This window comes from Peromyscus maniculatus, chromosome 12 (assembly GCF_049852395.1).
Source record: "Peromyscus maniculatus bairdii isolate BWxNUB_F1_BW_parent chromosome 12, HU_Pman_BW_mat_3.1, whole genome shotgun sequence".
NCBI lineage: Eukaryota > Metazoa > Chordata > Mammalia > Rodentia > Cricetidae > Peromyscus > Peromyscus maniculatus.
In genome coordinates this window covers 5,236,766-5,262,554 of record NC_134863.1, presented here as the reverse complement: position 1 = coordinate 5,262,554, position 25,789 = coordinate 5,236,766, and the positions used below count along the sequence as shown (strand labels likewise).

Here is a 25,789-nt window from a genome sequence, read left to right as displayed (position 1 = left end):
ACACACCTGGTTCAGGCCCCGCAATCTGTAAGTGAACCCCAATGTCAAGTCCTGTAGCCCTAAAGCAGGGCTCACTTTCTCACCTCCACATCCTCCCACTGTAGGGCCTTGCTAGGTCAGCGGGACAGTTTTTCCACAGGGGATCAGCTACCCTCCACACTCGCACCGTCCTCGCCGGCAGTGGGTGCCTGTCCACAGTAGCCATTACCTCACCACCTACTCTTCCCTGTGTTGTGGCCTCGCTACCCGCCTCCTCCCTTCTCCATCCAGTGGAGAGACCACCAGGCCCGGCACACACTGGTGTGTGTGATCGGACAAGGAGTCTGGGACCACCTCTGCAAGCTCGGGGTTCTTTCTATGAAGTTGCGAACAGCCTGGGTTCCAGCCAGGTGCTCCCTCTACTACAGCTCACAGCTGTGACCCTGCCTGGCCAGCACCCGGCTGCTGGGTGAAGGCTGTCACTTAACCGCGTCTCCTATGGATAGGGCTCAGACATAAGCGCCCCATCTCTGCCATCTGGCCAGCCCTGGGGTCTCTGAGACTGAGATGTCACCTGAGGAGGAACAGGGCCCTCACCTGATGCCCAGGGGCAAAGGCAGTGGAGGTAATCCTGGCAGCCCAGACAGCCATCACTGCCATGCTGAGCTCATCCCACCTCATGGGTAACTAGCGGCGTTGGTCACCACGCCCCACATATAGGCACTAGAAAATAAATCCTGGCTGGGCCCAGGCCCAGGTAGACAGAAGGAAGGAGAGCTCTGGAAGTCTGCTGGTCCCACCAAGGTTCTGGGCTAAGACCATGTGGTCTTTCCTCAGCAGCTGTCGGCCAGCCACAGTGTCCACTGCAGGCCCAGGCACAGAGGTGCCATGCGCCCTCGGCTGCTGACCTGGCCTCCTGGATGAGCCGTGTCAGAGCGTCACCCGGCTCTGGGAGGCACCCTGGGGCCAGCGGGACAGCCCTGGGATCCATATTAATTTCAGCTCCATTTTAAAGGCGAGTTAAAATAAACACAGGGAATATTTATAAGGCAAATAAATCTAGCAGAAACAGCCCCTCCAAGTGTGAGCAGGGCCTCCCCCTCTGCCCCAGCCCAAGCTGATAAAATACAGAAATGCTACTGTAGACCCTGCAGGCTTATTTTGACTGCAGGGAGGAATGTAACATGTAAACACTGCCTCCCCGCCACACTGTTACAACTTGCATTAACAGCCCGGACAAAGCCGCATTTTCACAGAAGCATCGTGCAGGGATATATCTCCAGCTTAATTTTTTTTTAAAAAAAACCATTTCCTCACATAAATCATGTTCAGAACTAAACGGGTGACTGATGCACCACAAACACTTTTTTCCTTAAACAATAACATACCTAGATTCCATCTACACGAAGGAGCTTAAAAAAAAAAAAAAAAAAAAAACTCTAAATGTTTTTTTTCTGAAGAAAATAAATACTGCAGTTTTGTTCCTGACTAAACTATCTGAGGGCCATATCTTTTCAGCTGAGCCAGCTGCCCCCAGCACACAGTCACAGCGGAGAGGTCCCACTTCTGGGCTACCAGGGTTGGAGCTGGGGGGTGGTTTCTTGCTGGGCTGCATTACATGTATAGCATTAGGTCAGCTTCCCAGAAATGGGCCTGACCAGAACTCAGAAAAAGCAAGCTGACCTTTAGAGACAGGCCAGAACAATGGCCAGAGCCCAGAAAGGGGGCCTCAGACTAGACTAGAGATGGGTAGGCTGGCTTCCAGGGCCTCTGCAGCTCCAGTGCTGTTCATGCTGGGTCCAGCACAAAGAGCATTATGGGAAGACAGGAGAGTGAGAGCCACCCAAAGAAGTCAGGGTGAAGGAAACAGAGAGGGAGTGAAGCCAGCTTAGTGTCGATGCCCAGCAGCAGCACTGCTTGCAGACAGGTAAGGGGCCACGGTCAGCCACAGGCCCCACAGCAGCCCAGCTCCAAAGGCCACGGTCAGCCACAGGCACCACAGCAGCCCAGCTCCACAGGCCACGGTCAGCCACAGGCCCCACAGCAGCCCAGCTCCACAGGCCACGGTCAGCCACAGGCCCCACAGCAGCCCAGCTCCACAGGCCACGGTCAGCCACAGGCCCCACAGCAGCCCAGCTCCACAGGCCACGGTCAGCCACAGGCCCCACAGCAGCCCAGCTCCACAGGCCATGGTCACAGGCCCCACAGCAGCCCAGCTCCACAGGCCATGGTCACAGGCCCCACAGCAGCCCAGTTCCACAGGCCATGGTCAGCCACAGGCCCCACAGCAGCCCAGTTCCACAGGCCATGGTCACAGGCCCCACAGCAGCCCAGTTCCACAGGCCGCAGTCAGCCACAGGCCCCACAGCAGCCCAGCTCCACAGGACACGGTCAGCCACAGGCCCCGCAGCAGCCCAGCTCCACAGGCCACGGTCAGCCACAGGCCCCGCAGCAGCCCAGATCCACAGGCCACGGTCAGCCACAGGCCCCGCAGCAGCCCAGCTCCACAGGCCACGGTCAGCCACAGGCCCCGCAGCAGCCCAGCTCCACAGGCCACGGTCAGCCACAGGCCCCGCAGCAGCCCAGCTTCACAGGCCACGGTCAGCCACAGGCCCCACAGCAGCCCAGCTCCACAGGCCACGGTCAGCCACAGGCACCACAGCAGCCCAGCTCCACAGGACACGGTCAGCCACAGGCCCCACAGCAGCCCAGCTCCACAGGCCACGGTCAGCCACAGGCCCCGCAGCAGCCCAGCTCCACAGGACACGGTCAGCCACAGGCCCCACAGCAGCCCAGCTCCACAGGCCACGGTCAGCCACAGGCCCCACAGCAGCCCAGCTCCACAGGACACGGTCAGCCACAGGCCCCGCAGCAGCCCAGCTCCACAGGCCACGGTCAGCCACAGGCCCCGCAGCAGCCCAGCTCCACAGGACACGGTCAGCCACAGGCCCCACAGCAGCCCAGCTCCACAGGCCACGGTCAGCCACAGGCCCCGCAGCAGCCCAGCTCCACAGGCCACGGTCAGCCACAGGCCCCGCAGCAGCCCAGCTCCACAGGATATGGTCAGCCACAGGCACCACAGCAGCCCAGCTTCACAGCAAACACAACCAGGTCCAAGACATAAAAGAACATCCAGGCAGAGGTGACGAAAAACCAAACCAGACTAAAAACCAAGCTGGGGTTGGGCAGGCCCTTCTGAACATGTAATTAATCTAAAAGCCATTAAGAGCGAAGAGAGATTTAGGTCACATCTAAAAGGGAAAGAAACCACTTGTACATCTATACGTTACAAAGAATCTTTATGGTATACAACACAGGGCCATCTCTGATATTTGAACCAGCTGGAAGATGCTGTGGGATGTTCTGTATGTCCTGTGCGAGCCTGTTCTCGGGTTCCTCGTGGCTTTACCCAGCAGGTCCGCATAGAGGATGATTAGGACCACGGGCCTGAGTGCAGGTGTCTGAGATGGTCTGCACTTGGCTGTGCTGTGGGATGGTCTGTATGTCAAGTTGCTCTGATTGGTCAATAAATAAAACACTGATTGGCCCGTGGCTAGGCAGGAAGTATAGGCGGGACTAACAGAGAGGAGAAAAGAAAGAACAGGAAGGCAGAAGGAGTTACTGCCAGCCGCCACCATGACAAGCAGAATGTGAAGATGATGGTAAGCCGGTAAGCAGGGTATAGATTTGTGGAAATGGATTAATTTAAGCTATAAGAACAGTTAGCAAGAAGCCTGCCACGGCCATACAGTTTGTAAGCAATATAAGTCTCTGTGTTTACTTGGTTGGGTCTGTGCAGCTGTGGGACTGGCGGGTGACAAAGATTTGTCCTGACTGTGGGCAAGGCAGGAAAACTCTAGCTACAGGAAGATAAGGAAGAGATGGTGGGGGGGTGGCAGCCTGATACAAGGCGAAGGTCCACAAGGGTAACCCACACATGGACACTGAGCTTCAGAAGAGGCTGCTATACATGAAAAGATGACCCATGGAATCAGAGTGTGTTCAGCCTAGCAGACAGTCAAAGCTCGAGGAGCAGACAGGGGCTGGAACTCAGCAGGGCAGTGTTCTGGGTGCAGATCCAGGATGTCCAGATCCCCCACACCTAGAAATAATTATGGCATAAAAGAAAATGGTAATTGTTCTGACATAAAAATTAAAACCTTGGGTGGGAGTGCCGATCAGTGGTGGAGCAGCTAGGATGTATAAGGGCCTACATTTGAGCTCCAGCACTGCAAAAGATAAAGAAAACAAGAATAAAAATTTGAGAAATGGGGTAATGCGCTACACACTTGGCAAGCTGAGGCAGGAGAATCACAAGTTTGAGGTCACCCTGGGCTGCATAATGAGTTCCAGACCAGCTGGATCACAAGCTGACAACTGTCTCAGAAACCTAACTAAATGCATAAATATTCCAAAAGGCAGGAGACAAAAGGCAGGGCCGCAGGGATGCTCCGTGGCTTAAAGCACTTGCTGCTCCTGCAGAGGACTCAGGTTGGACCCCTAGCTCCCACAGCGTGGCTTATAGTCACCCATAACTCCAGTTCCAGGGGATCTGATGTCCTCTTCTAACTTCCATGGACCAGGCATGTATGTGCTATACATACATACATACATGCATACATACATACATACATACATAAACACTCGTGTACATAAAATAAATATTTATTATAATTTACTTTTACTTCGTGTTCATTGGTTTGGCCTGCATGTATGTCTGTATGAAGGTGTCAGAAGCCCTAGAACTGGAGTTAGAGACAGTGTGAGCTGCCATGTGGGTGCTGGAACTGAACCCAGGTCCATTGGAAGAGCAGCCAGTGCTCCAACTGCTGAACCATCTCCCCAGCCTCTAATTTTTAAAATAATAATAATTAGGGGGCTGGAGAGATGGCTCAGAGGTTAAGAGCACTGCTTGTTCTTCCTGAGGTCCTGAGTTCAATTCCCAGCACCACATGGTGGCTCACAACCATCTGTAATGAGATCTGGTGCCCTCTTCTGGCCTGCAGACAGAACACATACTATACATAATGAATAAATCTTTAAAAATAATAATAATAATTAAAAAGACAAAGGGCAAATCACAGTTTGGTAATCCAGCAGGAGTCATCATGAGCCAGTATGAACTTGGCCTCAGTGTGAGGGAGGGACTTCAGACAGCAACAGTTGTCACACATGGAATTCTGTGACTCACAGGGACGCAGACAATGCCCGTGTTATGGGGATGAGGGAAGCAGGCAGCAGACATAAGGGGCAGGGGCAGCTAGCCTGTCACAAAGGGTGCTGGCCTGGGACCCAGATGCTCTGCTTCTAGGAAAGACTTCCTTACAGGTGTGTAAACTGCCTAAGATCACTGTTGGTCCAACGTGCAGGTCAGCCACACTGGACCCTGGTGTACCACCAGTGTGAACACCACCAGTGTGAACACCACCAGAGTGAATACCACCAGTGTGAACACCACCAGTGTGAACACCACCACTGGGAACACCATCACTAGTGAGAACATCACTACCAGGAACACCATCACTAGTAGGAACTTCACCACTGGGAACACCATCACCAGTGAGAATATCACTACTGGGAACACCACCAGTGTGAACACCACCAGTCGGAATACCATTGCTGATAACATCACCACTGGGAGTATCACCACTGGGAACATCATCACTAGTGAGAACATCACCACTGGGAGTATCACCACTGGGAATACCATCACAAGTGAGAACACCACCACTGGGAACACCATCACTAGTGAGAACACCATCACTAGTGAGAACACCACCACTGGGAACACCATCACTAGTCAGAACACCACCACTGGGAACACCATCACTAGTCAGAACACCACCACTGGGAACACCATCACTAGTGAGAACACCACCACTGGGAACACCATCACTAGTGAGAACACCACCACTGGGAACACCATCACTAGTGAGAACACCACCAATGGGAACACCATCACTAGTGAGAACACCACCAATGGGAACACCATCACTAGTGAGAACACCGTCACTAGTGAGAACACCACCACTGGGAACACCATCACTAGTGAGAACACCACCACTGGGAACACCATCACTAGTGAGAACACCACCACTGGGAACACCATCACTAGTGAGAACACCACCACTGGGAACACCATCACTAGTGAGAACACCACCACTGGGAACACCATCACTAGTGAGAACACCACCACTGGGAGCACCGTCACCACTGGGAACACATCACTAGTGGGAGCACAGTGTTGAGCTACTGAAGGTAGTCTGATAAGCACAACAAGCCACAATTCCACTGCCGCGTGTATGCTCAACCCAGTGGAAAGCGGGACGCAGACAGACGTCTGTGGGCCACCTTCACAGCAGTGCAGTGTGCAGTTCACACTGCCCGTCATGGAGGAGCAGATCGACAAGATGTGAGATGCTGGTGCAGATGCTCAGCTGTAAGGGAGGAGGAAGGGTCAGACAGGTGGCTTCGTGAGTAAAGACGAAGCTGAGAGCCAGATGACCTGTGCATACACACACACATACACACACACACACACACGCACACGCACACGCACACGCACACGCACACGCACACAAATAAAAAATAAAGGGAGCACCAAAAAGTTGGTTTTTTTTTTTTTTTCTGTTTGTTTGTTTAAGGAAGAAGCAGCCAGCATGATGAAGCATGCCTGTAACTCCAGAAGCCAGTTTGTACAGACTGGAGGATCATTGCCTACATTATGAGTTCAAAGCCAGACTAAGACCATGAGCCCCTGTCTCAAAGGAAAGAAGCTGGGCCAGGGAGACGACTCATCAGGCAGAGTGCTAACAGCCTGACCTTGACCTCTGGAACGCACAGGCAGAAGAAGATCACCTCCTGCAAGCTGTCCTCTGACCTGCACGTGCATTCTGGCATCTGTGCAACCACACGCTGAACGACTAAACCAACAGTGCGGGCCTGATGAAGCGGCTCCGTGGGGGAGAGGGTTTGCTCTGCAAACCTCGAGACCTGTGTTTAATCTGAAGAACCCACACCAAGGAGGAAGGAGACAACCGAATCCCACACTACCCTCTGACTTCCACATGTGCACTGTGGCATGCATGTGCACGCACCCCTACATAAACACACACCACAAACACACACAAACACACGCCCACACCACAAACACACCTACATGTAATAACAAATAAGCTTTTATTTACTTGTTAATTGAAAGGATCTTGACAGCCAGGCGGTGGTGACACACCCCTTTAATCCCAGCACTCGAGAGGCAAAGGCAGGCGGATCTCTGAGCTCGAGGCCAGCCTGGGCTACAGAGTTCCAGGACAGCCAGGGCCACACAGAGACCGTGTCCCCAAACAACGACTAAAACAAGTTTGGAGCTGGGTGACAGCTTCAAAGGCAGCCCTAGGTTCAGTGCCAAGCACCAGATTTGGGGTAGGATTTGCACTCCCTAAAGTAAGTCCAGGGCACACATACATGTCACCTCCTCATACCTATGCTCCAACATGCGCACCATATACGCCTGCATATATGCACATATTAATATGCATACATATGTGTACACGTGCACACACACTCACATGCACACACACTCGCGTGCCTGCCCACCACTGGGGTACTTTTTTCCATTAGTATTTGCTAGAGAAGGCACAAGCTTGGCAAGGAACAGTTATCGTCCAAGCCTCTGTCGCCCTCTTGTGGTCAGCCTGGTCCCAGAAGCAGGAAGCCTGCACTGCATCAGTATGGAGGATGGATCAGCTTGGGGCGGCTGGTGCATTTGCACATGTGCTTGCACACACTGCTCTCACCTTCACACCTGGCCATAGCTTGGAGCATGATCAATGCGCAAAGCAGACAGGGAAGGTGACCAAGAGGGATCCGGCGGGGACCTGCCACACCACGGCCTCTGCCGCACCATGGGCTCAGGGGATGCTGCTGACCACCACTGCCCCGTATGACTGACTGGCTCTCTGTAACACTCACGCTGTCCCCATCAAGATGGTCACGGGACATGGGCACCAGCAGCAACCCTGCAAAGGGGTCTTCCCTTCTTTTAGATAACGATCCCACGGCTCCAGGAGGAGCCGAAAGCAGGCACCCCAGCACAGCACACCCCAGGCCTTACGTTTTCCCAGGGGATTCCTTCAGCCAGAAGATATCATCACTTGTGATTCCATATTCCAGGGCTCCTTTGATCTAGGGAGGAAGAGAAGATTCACGTGACAAGACTGCCCTTGGCACGTCCCCAGGGCTTATGAAAAAGCCACCCCCATTCCACAGAAACAACTCAATCCCATGAGGGGAGCTTCCTTGTCTTATATCCATGTCTTCAGGTTGTCTCTGTGGGGGATGGGAGGTGACTCCATGCACACTTCCCCAAGCATGCACCTTCATCAGGAAGGCAGGAGCAGTGGCTCCATCCTAGTCACATTGATACAGATCCAAGACACAGGCATGCAGACCGCAGTATAGACTGAAGGACCCCACAGGCATGCAGACTGCAGTGTAGACAAGGACCCCACAGGCATGCAGACTGCAGTATAGACAAGGATCCCACAGGCATGCAGACCGCAGTGTAGACAAGGATCCCACAGGCATGCAGACTGCAGTGTAGACAAGGATCCCACAGGCATGCAGACTGCAGTATAGACTGAAGGACCCCACAGGCATGCAGACTGCAGTGTAGACAAGGACCCTACAGGCATGCAGACTGCAGTGTAGACAAGGATCTCACAGGCATGCAGACTGCAGTATAGACTGAAGGACCCCACAGGCATGCAGACTGCAGTATAGACTGAAGGACCCCACAGGCATGCAGACTGCAGTATAGACTGAAGGACCCCACAGGCATGCAGACTGCAGTGTAGACAAGGACCCCACAGGCATGCAGACTGCAGTGTAGACTGAAGGACCCCACAGGCATGCAGACTGCAGTGTAGACAAGAATCCCACAGGCATGCAGACTGCAGTGTAGACAAGGATCCCACAGGCATGCAGACCACAGTGTAGACAAGGACCCCACAGGCATGCAGACTGCAGTGTAGACAAGGACCCCACAGGCATGCAGACCACAGTGTAGACAAGGATCCCACAGGCATGCAGACCACAGTGTAGACAAGGACCCCACAGGCATGCAGACTGCAGTGTAGACTGAAGAATTCCACAGGCATGCAGACTGCAGTATAGACTGAAGGATCCCACAGCCATGCAGAGATTTCACAGTTCCCAGTTTTTTTTTTTTTTTTTTTTTGTTGTTGTTTTTTGTTTTTTGTTTTTTAGTTTTTCGAGACAGGGTTTCTCTCTGCAGCTTTGCGCCTTTCCTGGAACTCATTTGGTAGCCCAGGCTGGCCTCGAACTCACAGAGATCCGCCTTTGCCTCCCGAGTGCTGGGATTAAAGGCGTGCGCCACCACCGCCCAGCCACAGTTCCCAGTTTTAAAGGAAACCTCTGTAGTCCTTAGCTGACACTAAGCTAATTAAGTAGACTCCAGTGGCCACGCATGACAAAAAGGAAACACTTCAGAAAACTGGCTCTGAGGAGTCACCCCAGCATTGACAAAATCCTGGTAGTGGTTACCACATAAGTTACTACAAATATTCTGCTTTCACCAGAAGTCCTGAACTATGTGAGGGGATCAGAAACTGCCTTCCAGATACAGCTGCAGGGAGCAAATGCAGTGTGGCCTCTGGAAAACAAGCTAGTCGGCTCTCAAAAGGCTGAGTCAAATGATCGTGTGATCTAACTTCCATTGTTTTGGTTTTGCTTTGTTTTTGGATTTTTGACACAGGGTTTCTCTGTGTACCAGTGCCTTAGCTGTCCTGGAACTCACTTTGTAGACCAGGCTGGCCTTGAACTCACAGAACTGCCTTCCTCTGCCTCTGGAGTGAGGGGATAAAAGGCGTGCACCACTGCCACCCAGCTCTAACTTCTGTTCTTAATAAATACCCAAGAGAAGTGAAAACAAACTCCATAAGAAACCTTTTACAAGGATGCTCATAGCACATCATGGTTCATAATAGCTAAAAAGAGGAAGCAACTGAGATATTCACTAATGGACAGGTGGATAAACAAAAGCTGGATCTGCATAAAATGAAGTATTATTCAGCCTTAAAAAGGGGAAGCTGACACATCCCTGAGTAAACACTGAGCATATACGCTGGCGAAGTGAGCTGTCCAAAAGCACAGCTACCATGACATAAAACACCTCGGGGTAATCCTAACTAAGCAAAGTGCGGGACCTGTGTGACAAGAACTCTAAGTCTCTGAAGAAAGAAACTGAAGATCTCAGAAAATGGAAGGATCTCCCATGCTCATGGATAGGCAAGACTAACAGTAAAAATGGCAATCTTACCAAAAGCAACCTACAGATTCAATGCAATCCCCATCAAAATCCCAACACAATTCCTCACAGACCTGGAAAGAATAATACTCAACTTCATATGGAAAAACAAAAAACCCAGGATAGCTAAAAGAATCCTGTATAATAAAGCAACCTCTGGAGGCATCACAATCCCTGACTTCAAGCTCTACTATAGAGCTATAGTAATAAAAACAGCTTGGTACTGGCATAAAAACTGACATACGGACCAATGGAATCGAATTGAAGACCCTGGCATTAATACATACACATATATGAACACCTGATTTTTGACAAAGAAGAAAAACTATACGATGGAAAAAAGAAAGTATCTTCAACAAATGGTGCTGGCATAACTGGATGTCAACATGCAAAAGATTATAAATAGATCCATATCTGTCACCATGCACAAAACTCAAGTCCAAGTGGATCAAAGACCTCAACATAAAACCAGTTACTCTGAACATGATAGAAGAGAAATTAGGAAGCAGTCTTGAACACATTGGCACAGGAGATCACTTCCTAAATATAACACCAGTAGCACAGACACTGAGAGCAACAATTAATAAATGGGACCTCTTGAAACTGAGAAGCTTTTGTAGGGCAAAAGACACGGTCAATAAGACAAAAAGACAGTCTACAGAATGGGAAAAGATCTTCACCAACCCCACACCTGACAGAGGACTGATCTCCAAAGTATATAAAGAACTCAAGAAACTAGACATCAAAATACTAAACAATCCAATTAAAAAATGGGCTACAGAACTAAACAGAGAATTCTCAAAAGAAGAATCTCAAATGGTGCTACAGGTCACAGGAAAGTATTATAAGAACTCAGCTGGTTATGGCAAAGCCACTACCTGGAGGGATCAAGGAATTCCTTCAGAGGAAGCTAAATTCCAAGGAGCTTTTGGTGTTATTTGGCTTGTTATATATCAGCTGTATTCTGTTATGAAAATCATGTGTGCCTTCATAGTTTTCCCATTGATTTTTCCCTAAGAAGTGCTAACAGTGTGGAACAATGTGGAACAGAACCAAAGCTGTGTAAATAGGATGTTATCCCAGAGGAATTAACATGACTGGACTAAAGAGTTCAGTGTGCTGAGATTCTATTTTCCCGAAAATAGTCCTCGCTGCTCATAGTTTTCTCTCCTGAGTCCCTGGGATGTATAATATTAAGGCTGGTCCTTTGATATTATACAAGAAAATGGCTGAAAAACATTTAAGGAAATGCTCAACATCATTAGTCATCAGAGAAATACAAATCAAAACGACTGAGATACCACCTTACACCTGTCAGAATGGCTACGACCAAAAATACTAATGACAGTCTATGTTGGAGAGGATGCAGAGCAAGGGAAACCCTCCTCCACTGTTGGTGGGAGTGCAAACTTGTACTGTGGAAATCAGTGTGGAGGTTTCTCAGAAAATTGGGAATCGATCGACCTCAAGACCCAGCCATACCATTCTTGGGCATAAACCCAAGGAATGCTCAATCATACTCAAAGATACATGCTCAACTATGTTCATAGCAGCATTATTCATAATAGCCAGGACCTGGAAACAACCTAGATGCCTGTCAACTGAAGAATGGATTAAGAAAATGTGGTACATATACACAATGAAGTACTACTCAGCAGAGAAAAACAATGACAGCATGAAATTTGCAGGCAAATGGATGGAACTAGAAAATATCATCCTGAGTGAGGTAACCCAGACTCAGAAGGACAAACATGGTATGTACTCACTCATAAGTGGATACTAGATATAAAGCAAAGGACATTCAGACTGCAACCCACAGATCCAGGGAGGCTACCTACCAGGGAGGACCCTAGGATGACTGTGGCTTATAATAAGTTTTGGTTTTGCCCAATCACTGGGCAAGCTTTAGTGAAACATTTCACTATTAGGATAAGAATTTGTACCATATCAAGCTGATGAAAGAAAATGCTGGCCATACTTTCAGGAGGGGAGGCTAAAAACTTGTTAGATTATGGATTAGCCTATAGAAAAATATCTGCCATAAATCAAACAGTGAAGGGGAAGATGAATAGGAATCTCACTTACACAACTTAAGTAAAACATAGCTCTCTGAACAGATGATGATAGGTTTCTTCTGTATCCCAGAATCTAATCTAATCAATATATATATATGTGTGTGTGAATATATATATATATATATATATATATATATATATATATATATATATAATTCAGCTATTATTTGGCTTAAAAAAGCTTATTGGGAAATGTTATCATTTTTACTATTTTCTACAGAGAAAATATTTTCCTGCTTCAAATAACCCTGGACTTTTGAATTATAACCTGTTTTTATGTTCACGCTATCTGTGTATTATTTCTCCTGCAGTTGCATATAAAATGTTTTTACATTCAAAAAAAGGACAAATACTATAGAATTGTATTACATGAAATATATAGAATATACAAATTCATAGAGACAGAAAGATTAGATGATATGTCAAGATGGAGAAGAAAGGAATATAGAGCAACGATTTCCTAAGTAGAGAATCTCTGTTTTGTGTGATAGAAAAGCCCCACAAATGGACAGTAGTATCAGGACATAATATCATGAATGTAATAAATCAATACAATTAATGTTAAAAAAAAAAAAAAGCGCCGGGCGTTGGTGGCGCACGCCTTTAATCCCAGCACTCGGGAGGCATAGCCAGGCGGATCTCTGTGAGTTCGAGGCCAGCCTGGGCTACCAAGTGAGCTCCAGGAGAGGCGCAAAGCTACACAGAGAAACCCTGTCTCGAAAACCCAAAAAAAAAAAAAAAAAAAAAAAGCACAGCTATCCTATCACCTCTGGGGGGCGCCTGGCATCTGGAGACCAGGGGACCTGTGTAGTAAAGGATCAGCCCGGAACTTTGGAAAGGCGCTAGAGATGGAGGGTGCAGGAGAGGACAACTCGGAACGTAGTGAGACCTATCGTGCCTCACAAGAGAACTGTACTTCAGACTTTCAAAGAGTGGGGGAAGAGGAAAGTGAAGAACAAGACTGAGGTCCTGGAGGCCCCGGCATTTTGATGTTAAAGAGAAGCAACTGGCTAGGCTGAGGTGGGGGTCACTGGAGCCCTGCTGTTCGGAACCAGCCTGGACCACACAGCTAAACACCGAGGGAGGGAGGGAGGGAGGGAGGGAGGGAGGGAGGGAGGGAGGGAGGGAGGGAGGGAGGGACACAGGAGCTAGCAGTGAGTGATCCTGAGGCACTGCCACGTGAGGGGCCTGAAGACCCGTTTCAGCACAGTGGATTCTGGGAGGCCTGGAAACGGGCAAGGAAAATGGCAGAGGAATGGGGTCGAGGGCCCAGGCAAGGGACACAGCAAGGCACTCACTTGTGTGGGGTACCTCGGCCGCCCTCCTGTAGCGATGACTATGTGGTCAGCTGAGAGCAGGGTCTGAGGACAAACAGAAAACCGTGGGTCAAACAGTGCCGTCGGCCGCCAAAGGCTAAGATGCCTGCGGGTGGCTGGGCAGTGGTCCCTGGGTCCTCTGCTGTGCGGTGTGGATGCTGTGCCCGTATCTCTGCATCTCACAACGTCCACAGGACAGGAGGGGCAGGAAGGTGTTCCAGCTCCAAGCACTTTATAGTGTACAAGGTCTTTGCAAATACCATGCCCCCTCAGAGCCCACAAACACTGCAGGAGGGGAGCAGCTGCCATCTCTGTCATTACCCCAGGCTGCAGACAGTCAGCTATGCTGAGCTGCTTAACGAAGGAACTGTGTAGCTGAAGACTCACGGTAGGTAAGCCTTTTTGTCCCTGAGCTATGTCCCCAGCTGTTTGGACTGTGTGTGTGCACGTGTCTGTGTGTGTACATGTTTGTGCATGTGTGTGTCTGTGTATGCAGAAATGTGTGCGTATGTGTATGTGAATGTGTCTATGTATTCAGGAATGTGTGTGTGTGTGTGTGTGTGTGTGTGTGTGTGTGTGTGTGTGTGTGTGTGTGTGTGTGTGTAGGGAGACATGGTCCCACTACAGAGCCCAGGGCTGGTCTGGGACTCAAGATTCTGTTTCTGCCCCCTAGTGCTGGGATCTCAGGCTTGCCCACTGCACCCGGCTGTGACCCGTGTACCAGCTCTAAAGAGGTGTGACCTCAAAGGCAGCTGTTAACACCAGAACACCACCCAGACCACACCGCGCTGGGATCAGGCACCAGAGGAGCCATGAGAGGCACCAGTGGACACTTACTTCCTTCCCACCTTTATCAATACCGCAAACTGTGTGTTCGTTCACAAAGCTGGCTTTGATGTTAAAGTACTTGACTTTCCTGAAATACAAAAACAAGGTTTTATTTTTTATTTCAATTTTTGAGACAAGGTCTCATGTATTCTCCTGTAGCATCAAGCCCAGTCTTAGTTGGGTTTCTGCTGCTGTGGAAACACACGACCCAACGCCCCTGGTGAAGGAAAGGGTTTGTTCTGCTTCACATCACCATCCCTCACTGAGGAAGTCAGGCGGGGTCCTGGAGCAGGGCTGAGCCTCTAACCACGAACAGGTGGTTCTGACTACCACCCTGCTCAGCTTCTCCTCTCTTTTTGCTTTTTTTGTTTTGTTTTGTTTTGTTTTGTTTTGTTTTGTTTTGTTTTGTTTGAGACAGGGTTTCTCTGTGTGGCTCTGACTGTCCTGCAAATCCCCATGTAGACCAGGCTGGCCCTGAACTCAGAGATCCGCCTGCCTCTGCCTCCTGAGTGCTGGGACTAAAGGTGTGGGCCACCATGCCTGCCCTTCAGTCTGCTTCCTTTTATAACCAGGGTTACTAGCTCAGGGATGGCACCATTCACAAAGGGCTGGGCCCTCCCCCATCAATCAGTAATGAAGAAAATGTCCTTCAGGCTTGCCTACAGCTCCATCTTATGGAGACATTTTCTCAACTGAGGTTTCCTCCTCTCAGATGAGTCTAGCTTGTGTCAAGTTGACATAAAACCAGCCAGCATATGCACTATGTAGCCAAGGATGACTTTGAACTCCTGATATTCCTGCCTCCACCTCCACGGTGTCTGTAAACCCAGGATTACAGGTGTGCACCACCACATCTGTCTCTAAAATGAAGGCTCTTTCAACATCCTCCTCAGACTCAGCCTCCAGGGCTGGTTAGCCAGACAGTGCCCTGCAGGCTGCTAGGAGGCAGACTCTGAAGCTAGGCATCATGCACACGAGAAACAAACACATGTAAAGATTTTGAGACACAAGCTCCGGACCAGGACCAGGGCCAGCTGCCTGTAGCCTGCCCCGCCCCCCCCTGGCAAGTGTGAGTGGGAAACTACACTGGAAAGCAGGAGCACCCCGCCTGTCACTCTGGCTTCCCTGACACACGGCAACCACACATGTCAAGACAGGGACAGAGCCATGATTGGCACCATCCTGAGAGCCCCAACCCATGAAGTGTCCACCATGTGTGTGTCACCCAAGAGGCCAGGAGGGCAGGCACAGTGAGGCTGTGGCATGGTGTGGCCAGGTGTGTGGTGGGTAGAGCGACCCATCTTCCCATTTGAAAGGCTCCATGGTAGCAGTAACTGTCAGTGTCCATGTGCCTCTCCCTGGCCTCTCACAGACACATGACAACCACGCAGCACTGGAAAGATGGCTCAGTGGTTAGAGGCACGGGCTGCTCTTCCAGAGAGTGGGGTTTGAGGCCCAGCACCATCTGTAACTTATCTGTAACTCCAGTTCCCGGGGACCCAACACCCTCTTCTGACCTCAGTAAGCAACAAGCACACAAGCGGTGCACAGATATACATACAGGCACACACACACACACACACACACACACACACACACACACACAGAGATACACACTCACACAGCACACACACATGCACACTCACACACACACACACAGACAGAGACACATACACAGAGAGACATACACACACAGAGACACACACACACTCATACACAAGCACTCACACACAGACACACACGCACAACTCACACAGACACACACACGCACACGCACTCACACAGATACACACTCACACAGCACACACACATGCACACTCACACACACACAGAGACACATACACAGAGAGACATACACACACAGAGACACACACACTCATACACAAGCCCTCACACACACACACACACACACACACACACACACACACACACTCACACACACAGACACACATGCACAACACACACGTGCACACAGACACAGAGAAGTGGAAACACCCTCCTGCCCCCATGACCCTCTGCTGCCCGACAGGGCTCACCAGGCTCTCCCTCCAAACTGTGGAGGGCCACAGTGGCCTGCCTAAGAGATGCATCCTGTCAGGCCAGCTCTCACTGCCCGTCAGTCCAGTCCCATCGCAGGCCCAGGCCGAGGGCTCTGCTGCGGGGTCACCCTCTGCCCAGCTCCAGCCAGCACGGCCCCTCATGCTGCTGTTTCCTCACTTCCCACAGCACTGACCAGTCTCCGCCCCGCCGCCGCCGCCGCCGCCGCCGCCGCCGCAGCACAAGAACGGTCCTGTTCTCACTGCCAGGGACTGTGCCACACGTGAACACCTTCACAGGCACAAAACGACTGCATAGCCAGGAGGGTGGCCCTGCCAGGGCCACTGAGTCCTGGGAGTTTCAGTACCTGTCCTGAAGTTGGACTCGGTGACCCCAGTTCAAGGACTTCACATGGTTTTGCACAGCTTCCGCCATCTTCCTCCTGTTGACACACACACACATACCCATGAAATCTGCAGCGGTATCGAGAGAAGACTCCAGAACATCAGGAGACAGAGCTGTGGTCATTTTACTTCCTGTATGTTTGGAGGGGGCAGGGTTTCGCTAAGTAGCTCAGGCTGGCCTCAAACTTAAGATCCCCCTGTCTCAGCCTTCTGATTCCTGGGCGCCAGGTGTGCGCCAACCCGGTCTGCAGAGGTGTTCCAGGGCTGAAGCCTGACACTCGCCCCCAGGCTGCCTGTCTCGGACCAGGCTTCGGGACTGTAGAATCCTGGGCTCTCTCTACCCAGGGAATTAGTGTGTTCTTCCTCCAGTGACGACCAGAAGGGCCTGGAGAGTGCTCACTGTGTCAGCTGCCCTCGCCCACCACGCCCACCACGCCCACCACGCCCACCACGCCCACCACGCCCACCACGCCCACCACGCCCACCACGCCCACCACGCCCACCACGCCCACCACGCCCACCACCGCCACCGAGCCCGACCTAGAGCTGCTCCCTGGGATAAGCGGCAGACAGCAGATCTCCCTCTCGAGGGGACCCCACAGCAAGGCCTCCTCACCAGTTGTGCTGGATGGGCTGGGCCACCTCCCAGCCACAGTGGTCAGCATCTTTGATCATGTCCCCCAGCAGTGCGGCCTGATGCATCAGCTTTTTGGGTATGCAACCCACATTGACACAGGTGCCACCAAGGCCCCACTTGGTACCTGGAATGTCAGAAAAAGCATGTGTGCATACGCATGTGTGTGTGTGTGTGTGTGTGTGTGTGTGTACACATGAGTGCGTGTGTGTACATGTATGTGTGTTGCAGGGGACAAAACCCAAGTCTCTGCACACCCCAGGGAAGTATTCTGTCACCAGATCACCCAGGCCCTGGCAGGAGTGGATTTGACTTCCCACATAGGGGAATGCAAGAGGCCTTTACTCTACAGGCTCAGAATGCCTTTAGGGGGTTGCTATTTTGTGACTTGAACTTGGCCCAGGGGAACCTTCCCATGTGGATTTGTTCCCTCTGTCCATATTCAGAGTCATTTTTTAAAAAAATTTTTGAACAATTTTATTTATCATTTTTGTGAATATGGGTGTTTTATGCACATGTGTGTGAACCACATGGGTGCAGTGCTCACAGACACCAGAAGAGGGTGTCAGATCCCCTGGGACTGGAGCTCGAGCCAGTTGTGAGGCACCAGGTGGGTGCAGGGAATCGAACTTCAGTCCTCTGGAAGAGCAGCCAGGGCTCTTGAGCACCAACCCATCACTCCAGCAGTCATTTTCTCAATAACAATGTTATAGAAATGTCTGTGTGTTGATCAGGACCCCTAGGGAGACCGGGCAGCAGGAAGTGAGTCAGTGTAAGCGGAAGGTGAGCTGTGTCCCTACTATGTACCCCTTTCTCTAGGACGGAGGGCTCTGTCCAGGCTGCCTACCTCGGGGGGAGGGTTCCACATAGTCAGCCACTGCCACCTTCCTTCCCAGCTGAGCAGCTGAAATGACAAAGACATCCACAGGTGAGCACAGCCAGAAACCAGCATGGAGCTTCCCAGGAGCCCCTGAGGTCCAGGAGGAGGCGGGGGTCCAGGCCGACCCCTGGGCATGGAGGCCAAGTGCGTGTGCTGTTCCTTCTCCTTGTCCATCACCGGCCCTTCCCGGTACCCTCCCGGCTTGCTGCCTGCAGACAGGAGCCTCCAGCCTCTCTGCAGACTCCAGCCTTCACACCCCCACTGAGGCATTGCTAGGATGGATGTCCCCTTCCAGACTCCTGCTCCCACCTACTGTAGGCTTGGAAGTTCAGTGTGAGCACAGTCCCCACGGACAGCACATGACATCAGCCTCACTAGCCATCTACAGAACGGCCACAACACACAAGGAACACATGTCAGCCAGAGGTGAGCCGGGGAACTGGAGCGGGTGGGAATGTATGACGTTACTCAGCCATGAAGAGGGACGTCCTGAGACACACTACGTCATGAATGAACATAGATGACACCACAGTCAGGGAAAGAAATAAAAGATCAAGGATGACCCCATCGATATGAAGTGTTAAGAGTCCGCTGAGACGGGAAGCAGACAGCGGTGACAAGGCTCAGGGAGGGCGACTACAAGTGAGGATGAAGTACCCAGGGGAGATGAAAACATTCTAAAACTGTGGCTGTGGCTATGAAACCCTGTGAGTATACCAAACCCTGAAGAACTCACTTTAAATGAGCGGACAATGTAGTGGGTAGTCATTCCAGCTTGGATCTGGAAGCTCCAACCCCCATTGAGACTCTGGCAACTGTCACGCCTACGAGGCGGGGCGAGGGGAGGTGCTGGAAACCTGAGAGCTGGATGGGAAAGCGCTCGCTCGGGGCGCGCTCTCTCTGCGCCTGGACCCTGGATGGTGGAGATTGATTGTGCAGAGCTCCAGAGAACACCGCTGGATTGCTAGACGCCTTCCCCAGACCCCCGCGACCTATCCATTCTTTCATTTGTAAGTCATCCACTAAATAAATCTTCCTTTTAACTACGTGGAGTGGCCCTTATATTATTCCCCAATATCTGGCGCCCAACGTGGGGCACGAACCCACGACCCTGAGATTAAGAGTCCCATGCTCTACCGACTGAGCTAGCCTGTGCATAGATGTGTGCATTGTGTGCCTGGTGTCTGTGTCCAAGAGGCCAGAAGAGGGCTTTGGATCCCCTGGACCAGGAGCTACAGATGTTCCTGAGCTATCCTGTGGGTGCTGGAACCGAACCCTGTTTCTCTGTAAGAGCAACAAGTGCTCTCAGCTGCTGAGCCGTCTCTGGGATCCCGGGGGGGTGTGTGTCTTTATCTCCAAACATGGTCATATTCCTTGCTACTGAGGGCCGCGACTGAATTTTACCAGGGAGGATAGAGTTCAGCCCAGTACTATTCCCAGCTTCCTTTCCCTTTGTTTTGTTTGTGTGAGACAGGTTCCATTTGGCCCTGGATGGCCTGGAACTTGCTGTATAGCTGAGTCTGGCCTTTAACTCCCGATCCTTTGCCTCAGCTTCCCAAGAACACTTGCTGCTGTTGCAGAGGACCCGGGTTTGGTGCCCGCCCCTGTGCTAGGCAGCACACAACTGCCCGTAACTCCAGCCCACCCGCAGGACCTCATTTCTTCTGGCCTCCATGGGCACCTGCATGCATGTGGTGTACATGCATACGCGCGCACACACATACACAAAATAAATCAATTTAAAATATTGCTGGGGGGGGGAGTAGGAGGATCGATTAGAGGGGGATCTGTGATTGGTATGTAAAATGAATAAAAAATTTTTTAAATAAAAAAACGTTTTTTTTGCCCGGTGTGGTGGTGTATTCCTGTAGTCCCAGCACTCTTGAAGCAGAGGCCGTTGGATCTCTGTGTATAGAGATCAGCCTAGTCTACATAGCAAGGTTCAGGGTAGCCAGAGCTGCATAATAGAAAGACCTTGTCTCAGAAAACCAAATAAATAAGTAAAAATAAAAATCTTCAAGCCAGGCCATGAAGATGCTTAGGATTTGAGAGTCAGAGGTAGACAAGGGTGGGATGACAGGTGTCCCTGGAGGTCAGCCTCTAAGCTCCATGCTAGTGTAAGGATGCCCAGGCCCAAGGACCAATGGACTGGGCAGTAAGGCACTGAGCCACCCAGACAGAAGAATTCCACAAGGAACCCTCAGGACATGGCTCACACATATACAGGCCGTATAACAAACTGTGCACTAAGGTGAATCGAAAGGGAATCCTTAAGAGTACCTGTATTTTCCACACTAACACAGAGCATAATTTATGTATAATTAAAAAATATATACAAACTAAAAAACGAACAAACAAAAAACCCTGAGCTTGCAGACAGGTGGGCACTTCCTCCAGCCTCCACTGTGTTGGATGTTTTAGACGAAGTCCCTGCCTAGCCTTATATTGCTTTTGGATATCCTGAATTAAACCTTGCTTTTGCATTCCGGCTTGAAAGAAAGAAAGGAAGGAAGGAGAGAAGGAAAACAGGAAGGAAGGAAGGAAAAAAGAAAGAAAGAAGAAAAAAATGAAGAATTTTTTGAGAGTGCGTCCCATGGTGTAGCCCAGGCTGGCCTCAGATTCGGAATCCTTCTGCCTGTGCCTCTGAAGGGCAGGGTCCCAGGTGGGCACCTCCTTGCTCACCTTACAGTTTTTAGTGTGTGAGTTTAGTTTGTTTCCTAACGCCAGGTTAGAACATTCTAACCAAAGCCGCTTGGGGAGGAAGGGGTTTGTTTGGCCTGTACTTCCATGCCACGGCCCATCACTGAGGGAAGTGGGGCAGGATTCTCGGCAGGAACCTGGAGGCAGGAGCTAGTGCAGAGGCCATGGAGGAGTGCTGCTCACTGGCTGGCTCCCTCTGGCTTGCTCAGCTACATTTCTCACAAACGAGAGCACCGAGCTAAGAGTGGTGCTGCCCCGTGGGCTGGACCCTTCCACAACAGCCTCCTGCCTGTCTGCTGGAGGCGTCTTCTCAACTGAGACTTCCTCTTCCCAGATGACTCTGGCTTCTGTAAAGCTGACAAAAACTAACCAGCATAATTGACCCCTTGTCAGTCTGACACACAACCATAAACCATAAACTTCCTGTTAGCTCCAAGAGCTCATGTTAATATCACAATATAAAATTAATACAATTTTCAGCCGGGCGTGGTGGCGCACGCCTTTAATCCCAGCACTCGGGAGGCAGAGCCAGGCGGATCTTTGTGAGTTCGAGGCCAGCCTGGGCTACCAAGTGAGCTCCAGGAAAGGCGCAAAGCTACACAGAGAAACCCTGTCTCGAAAAAACCAAAAAAAAAAAAAGAAAAAAAAAAAAATTAATACAATTTTCAAAGCCCCACAGACTTTAAAAATGTCAATACTTTAAAAGTCCAAGGTCTCTTTAAAAGTCCAATATCTCTTTAAAATCTCAAAGTCTCTCAACTGTGGGCTCCTATAAAATAAATTTTAAAAATTATTACAAAAGGAAGAACCTGGGCACCGTTACAATTAAATCAAAGCAAAACCAACATCCAGCAGTGTAAATCAAATTCTGTAAGTATTTATTCAAGGTCTGGGGCTCACTGGTGATCTCTGTACTCCAGAGGCCTTAAGCAGCTCTGCCTCTCAGGCTCCACCCTCCAAGCACACACAGGCTCCGCCTCTCCAGGTCCTGTACCACACACAAAAGTCTTCTGGTAGGCTTCAGTCAGCTCCACCCCACACCTGTTGCTGTCCTTGGTGGTCAGCCCATGGTCCTAGCATCTCCAGTGTCCTAAGGTATTCACTACAACTGACGCTGCACCCTCACCAGTGTCTCCTGGCATCTTTTAAGAGACTCTGACTCTTAAGAGACTCTCTGCATGCCTCCTTTAGTCCTGTAAGTTACAGGCCTGTAACTCCAGCTCCAGGGGATCTGGTGCCCTCTTCTGGACTCTGTGAGAACCTGCACTCACAATCACACACCCCTATGCAGAGGCATACACATATAATTTAAATATAATAAAAATAAATTTAAGACAAACAAATGGGGATGGGACTGTGCCACTCTCAGAACCCAGACTCAGGATCTGTGGATTCCAGATTGAGGAGACGTCTGTTCCACGGCATCTGCATCTGGACATGTGCCCTGTCCCCACACTGTTCCTTCTCCTAGGAGACCCAAAAGCTTCAAGGCCCCAACACAGCAGAAGGGACACAAAATACAAAATACATACCTTCCTTGGCACAAGCTAGGCCCCCGGATCCCCCACCAATCACCAAGAGATCGAAGCTCTGCTGCCCTGCTGAGGAAGAACAGAAGGTAAGAGGGTGCCAGAGCCAGAGCTGACCTTGCTCTCTGAAGGGCCAGCGGCTCCATACAGTTCTAGGTGGTACAAAGCTTATCAGGATGGGGGACCCTACCTGGGGCAGTCAGGGTGACCACACTGTCTACACAAATCAGAAACCAGTGTGTGGTGAGGCTGGCTGTCAGGGAATGTGACCATCTTTGCAGAGAATCTCCCTAACTGCCCAAAGGAGTCTCAGAACCTAAGACTTCATTCAGAGTCCTGAGCCAGACAGAACACAAACATTGTCATTCAGTCTACAAGCTTTTTAGTGGTGGAGGCGGTTCTTCATCATAGCAGCCATGACTACCTCTGTAGCCCCTCCCGCACAGAAGCCGAGGGCCCATACAGCCAAGAGTCTCAGAGTTGTCCTCTGACCTCCATGTGTGTGCCAGGGGCACGTGTGTGCCACGAGCATGTGTGTGCCGGGGCATGTGTGTGCCAGGAGCATATGTGAGCACCCACACCCATGAACACACTAAGTAAATACATCAATCAAATGTAAAAGGACTAGCTTTTAATGGCCATACCTGTCTTTTTACCCACCCTAAGTAGACAAGGCTGCAGAGAAAACCCTGGGGCTCCCGTACCCCTCAAGGTCACTGGTGAGCACCCCACTACAGGAGCACACGGCTGAAGGTGAGAGGTGGCCCCACAACTGAATCTACCCCAGGCTCAAGTTCTGAAAAGGTCTGGACGGTTACAAATTATTTGATGGCTTTGATGTGATCCTAGAGAAGAAAAGAATTAAGTGCCTTAGGCAAGTTGCCCCTCAGCCCTGGAGAGGAGCAGCCTGACAGGGAGAGCCTGTCTCTCGCTTTTGGGTGACAGAGGTGGGGGATCCTAGATCCCTGGAAAAGGCTCCTACCTTCCATTGCGACACCTGTCCTTCCTGTTGCCAGAGCGGGGCTCCTACTGGGCCTCTCTTTCCTGAGGCCCTACACTGTGCCCTCTCCTGTTAGCTATCAAGCAAGTGGTAGGGCTGGCTTATCATGGGCCACCTGCGTTCCCACTGTGCACACCCAGGCGCCTCCCTCTGATAAACACTTGGAAGAAGCCAGCAGGGAGAGTTTACAAGGGTCAGACTGGGAAGGATACAGCAGCCTGCTGGGGGTGGGGCATGCAGCCTGGTGGGGGTGGGGGGTGCAGCCTGGTGGGGTGGGGGGTGCAGCCTGCTGGGGGCTAGGGGGATGCAGCTTGCAGGGGGTGGGGCATGCAGCCTGCTGGGGGTGGGGATGCAGCCTGCTGGGGGTGGGGGATGCAGCCTGCTGGGGGTTAGGAGGATGCAGCCTGCTGGGGGTGAGGGATGCAGCCTGCTGGGGATGGGGCATGCAGCCTGCTGGGGGTGGGGGTTGCAGCCTGCTGGGGTGGGGCATGCAGCCTGCTGAGGGTGGGGCATGCAGCCTGCTGTGTGTGTGGGATGCAGCCTGCTGGGGGTGGGGGATGCAGCCTGTTGGGGGTGAGGGATGCAGCCTGCTGGGGTGGGGCACGCAGCATGCTGGGGTGGGGCATGCAGCCTGCTGGGGTGGGGCATGCAGCCTGTTGGGGGTTAGGGGGATGCAGCCTGCTGGGGGTTAGGGGTATGCAGCCTGCTGGGGTGGGGGATGCAGCCTGCTAGGGGTGGGGCATGCAGCCTGCTGGGGTGGGGGATGCAGCCTGCTAGGGGTGGGGCATGCAGCCTGCTGGGGTGGGGGATGCAGCCTGCTGGGGGTGGGGGATGCAGCCTGCTGGGGGTGGGGGATGCAGCCTGTTGGGGGTGAGGGATGCAGCCTGCTGGGGTGGGGGATGCAGCCTGCTGGGGTGGGGGATGCAGCCTGCTGAGGGTGGGGGATGCAGCCTGTTGGGGGTGAGGGATGCAGCCTGCTGGGGTGGGGCATGCAGCCTGCTGGGTTGAGGGATGCAGCCTGCTGGGGTTGGGGGATGCAGCCTGCTAGGGGTGGGGGGATGCAGCCTGCTAGGGGTGGGGGGATGCAGCCTGCTGGGGTGGGGGGATGCAGCCTGCTGGGGGTGGGGGATGCAGCCTGCTGGGGGTGGGGGATGCAGCCTGCTGGGGGTGGGGGATGCCATTCTACAGAGCAAAACCTGGACAACAGATGTCAGCAGACACCTCCCCTAGGTGATGGCTCCTGGAGGGAACCCTCACATGCTGGCCTTCACTCACTGCGGCCAGGCCACTCCTCCTGCCCACAGCCTCATGTCTAGAACATGTCTCTGCTTCATCTCTGCCTCCTGACCCACAGTGTTTGGACAGGTGAGCAGAAAGCAGGGCTCCAATGGACATGACAAGGTCCAAATAAATGGCACACGGCTCTGATAAAGCAAGAGGGCTCCCTTGGACGGGCTAGCACCCAGAAATCACCTGTGTGGTGGGGGTCCTGTATAGCTGTTCAGAGGATGCCAACAGTCTTGTTTGGGTGATGCCCCACACCCCCACCCCTAGCTGGAAAACATGGGTGTGTCCTGCTCCAGAAGGACAGACCGCAAGGCTGGAGGGGACTCAAAGAGAGTGGACTCTGGAGTCATAAGTCGAATGGCATCTTCCCTGGACCCTATAGGATCCTCACCCCAGCCCAGCTGTGATCCAGAATCCTCCAGACAGGGGGCCTCCTGCTCACCTGGAAACAAATCCCACACCAGAGGGGGTTCCCGGCATGGGAGCTCATGAAGCTCATCTACAGATTTAAAATGGGTTTTCCCTTTACATTTTACTTATTTTCATGTGTCTGAGTGTTTGTCTGCGTGCGTACGTGCGTGCGTGCGTGCGTGCGTGTGCGTGTGTGTGTACACGCGCGCACGCGCGCGCTCTGGAAGAACCCTGCCTGTCCAGGATAGCGTGAAGTATGTTGAGGGGTACGCAGCTTCCACCGGGGCTGTTTGAAGTTGATTACTATCCTGATTTCAGCAATAACTCTCCCTGGTGCCAAGCAAACAAGTTGTTTCTTCTCCTCTCCAAGGATACACACAGA

The 25,789-nt window shown here is 51.6% G+C and overlaps 1 protein-coding gene across 7 annotated transcripts in view; it reads right to left on the bottom strand.

Annotated features, from left to right (window-relative positions):
- The window catches only part of Txnrd2 (thioredoxin reductase 2), a 79,843-nt gene that overhangs the window by 29,144 nt on the left and 24,910 nt on the right, over positions 1-25,789 (bottom strand). For 3 of the 7 annotated variants that reach the window (XM_015987924.3, XM_015987925.3, XM_076548488.1), the window contains 6 exons: positions 18,448-18,504; positions 17,583-17,727; positions 16,930-17,004; positions 14,535-14,613; positions 13,680-13,742; positions 8,093-8,163 (listed from right to left, as the gene is read on the bottom strand). In XM_015987924.3, coding sequence (XP_015843410.1) covers positions 8,093-8,163; positions 13,680-13,742; positions 14,535-14,613; positions 16,930-17,004; positions 17,583-17,727; positions 18,448-18,504 — 490 coding nt within the window. Of the gene's footprint in view, positions 1-8,092; positions 8,164-13,679; positions 13,743-14,534; positions 14,614-16,929; positions 17,005-17,582; positions 17,728-18,447; positions 18,505-19,216; positions 19,394-22,712; positions 22,782-25,789 lie in introns of all 7 variants that reach the window. The other 4 variants (XM_042259029.2, XM_006994463.4, XM_076548489.1 and 1 more) reach the window with 3 other exon arrangements.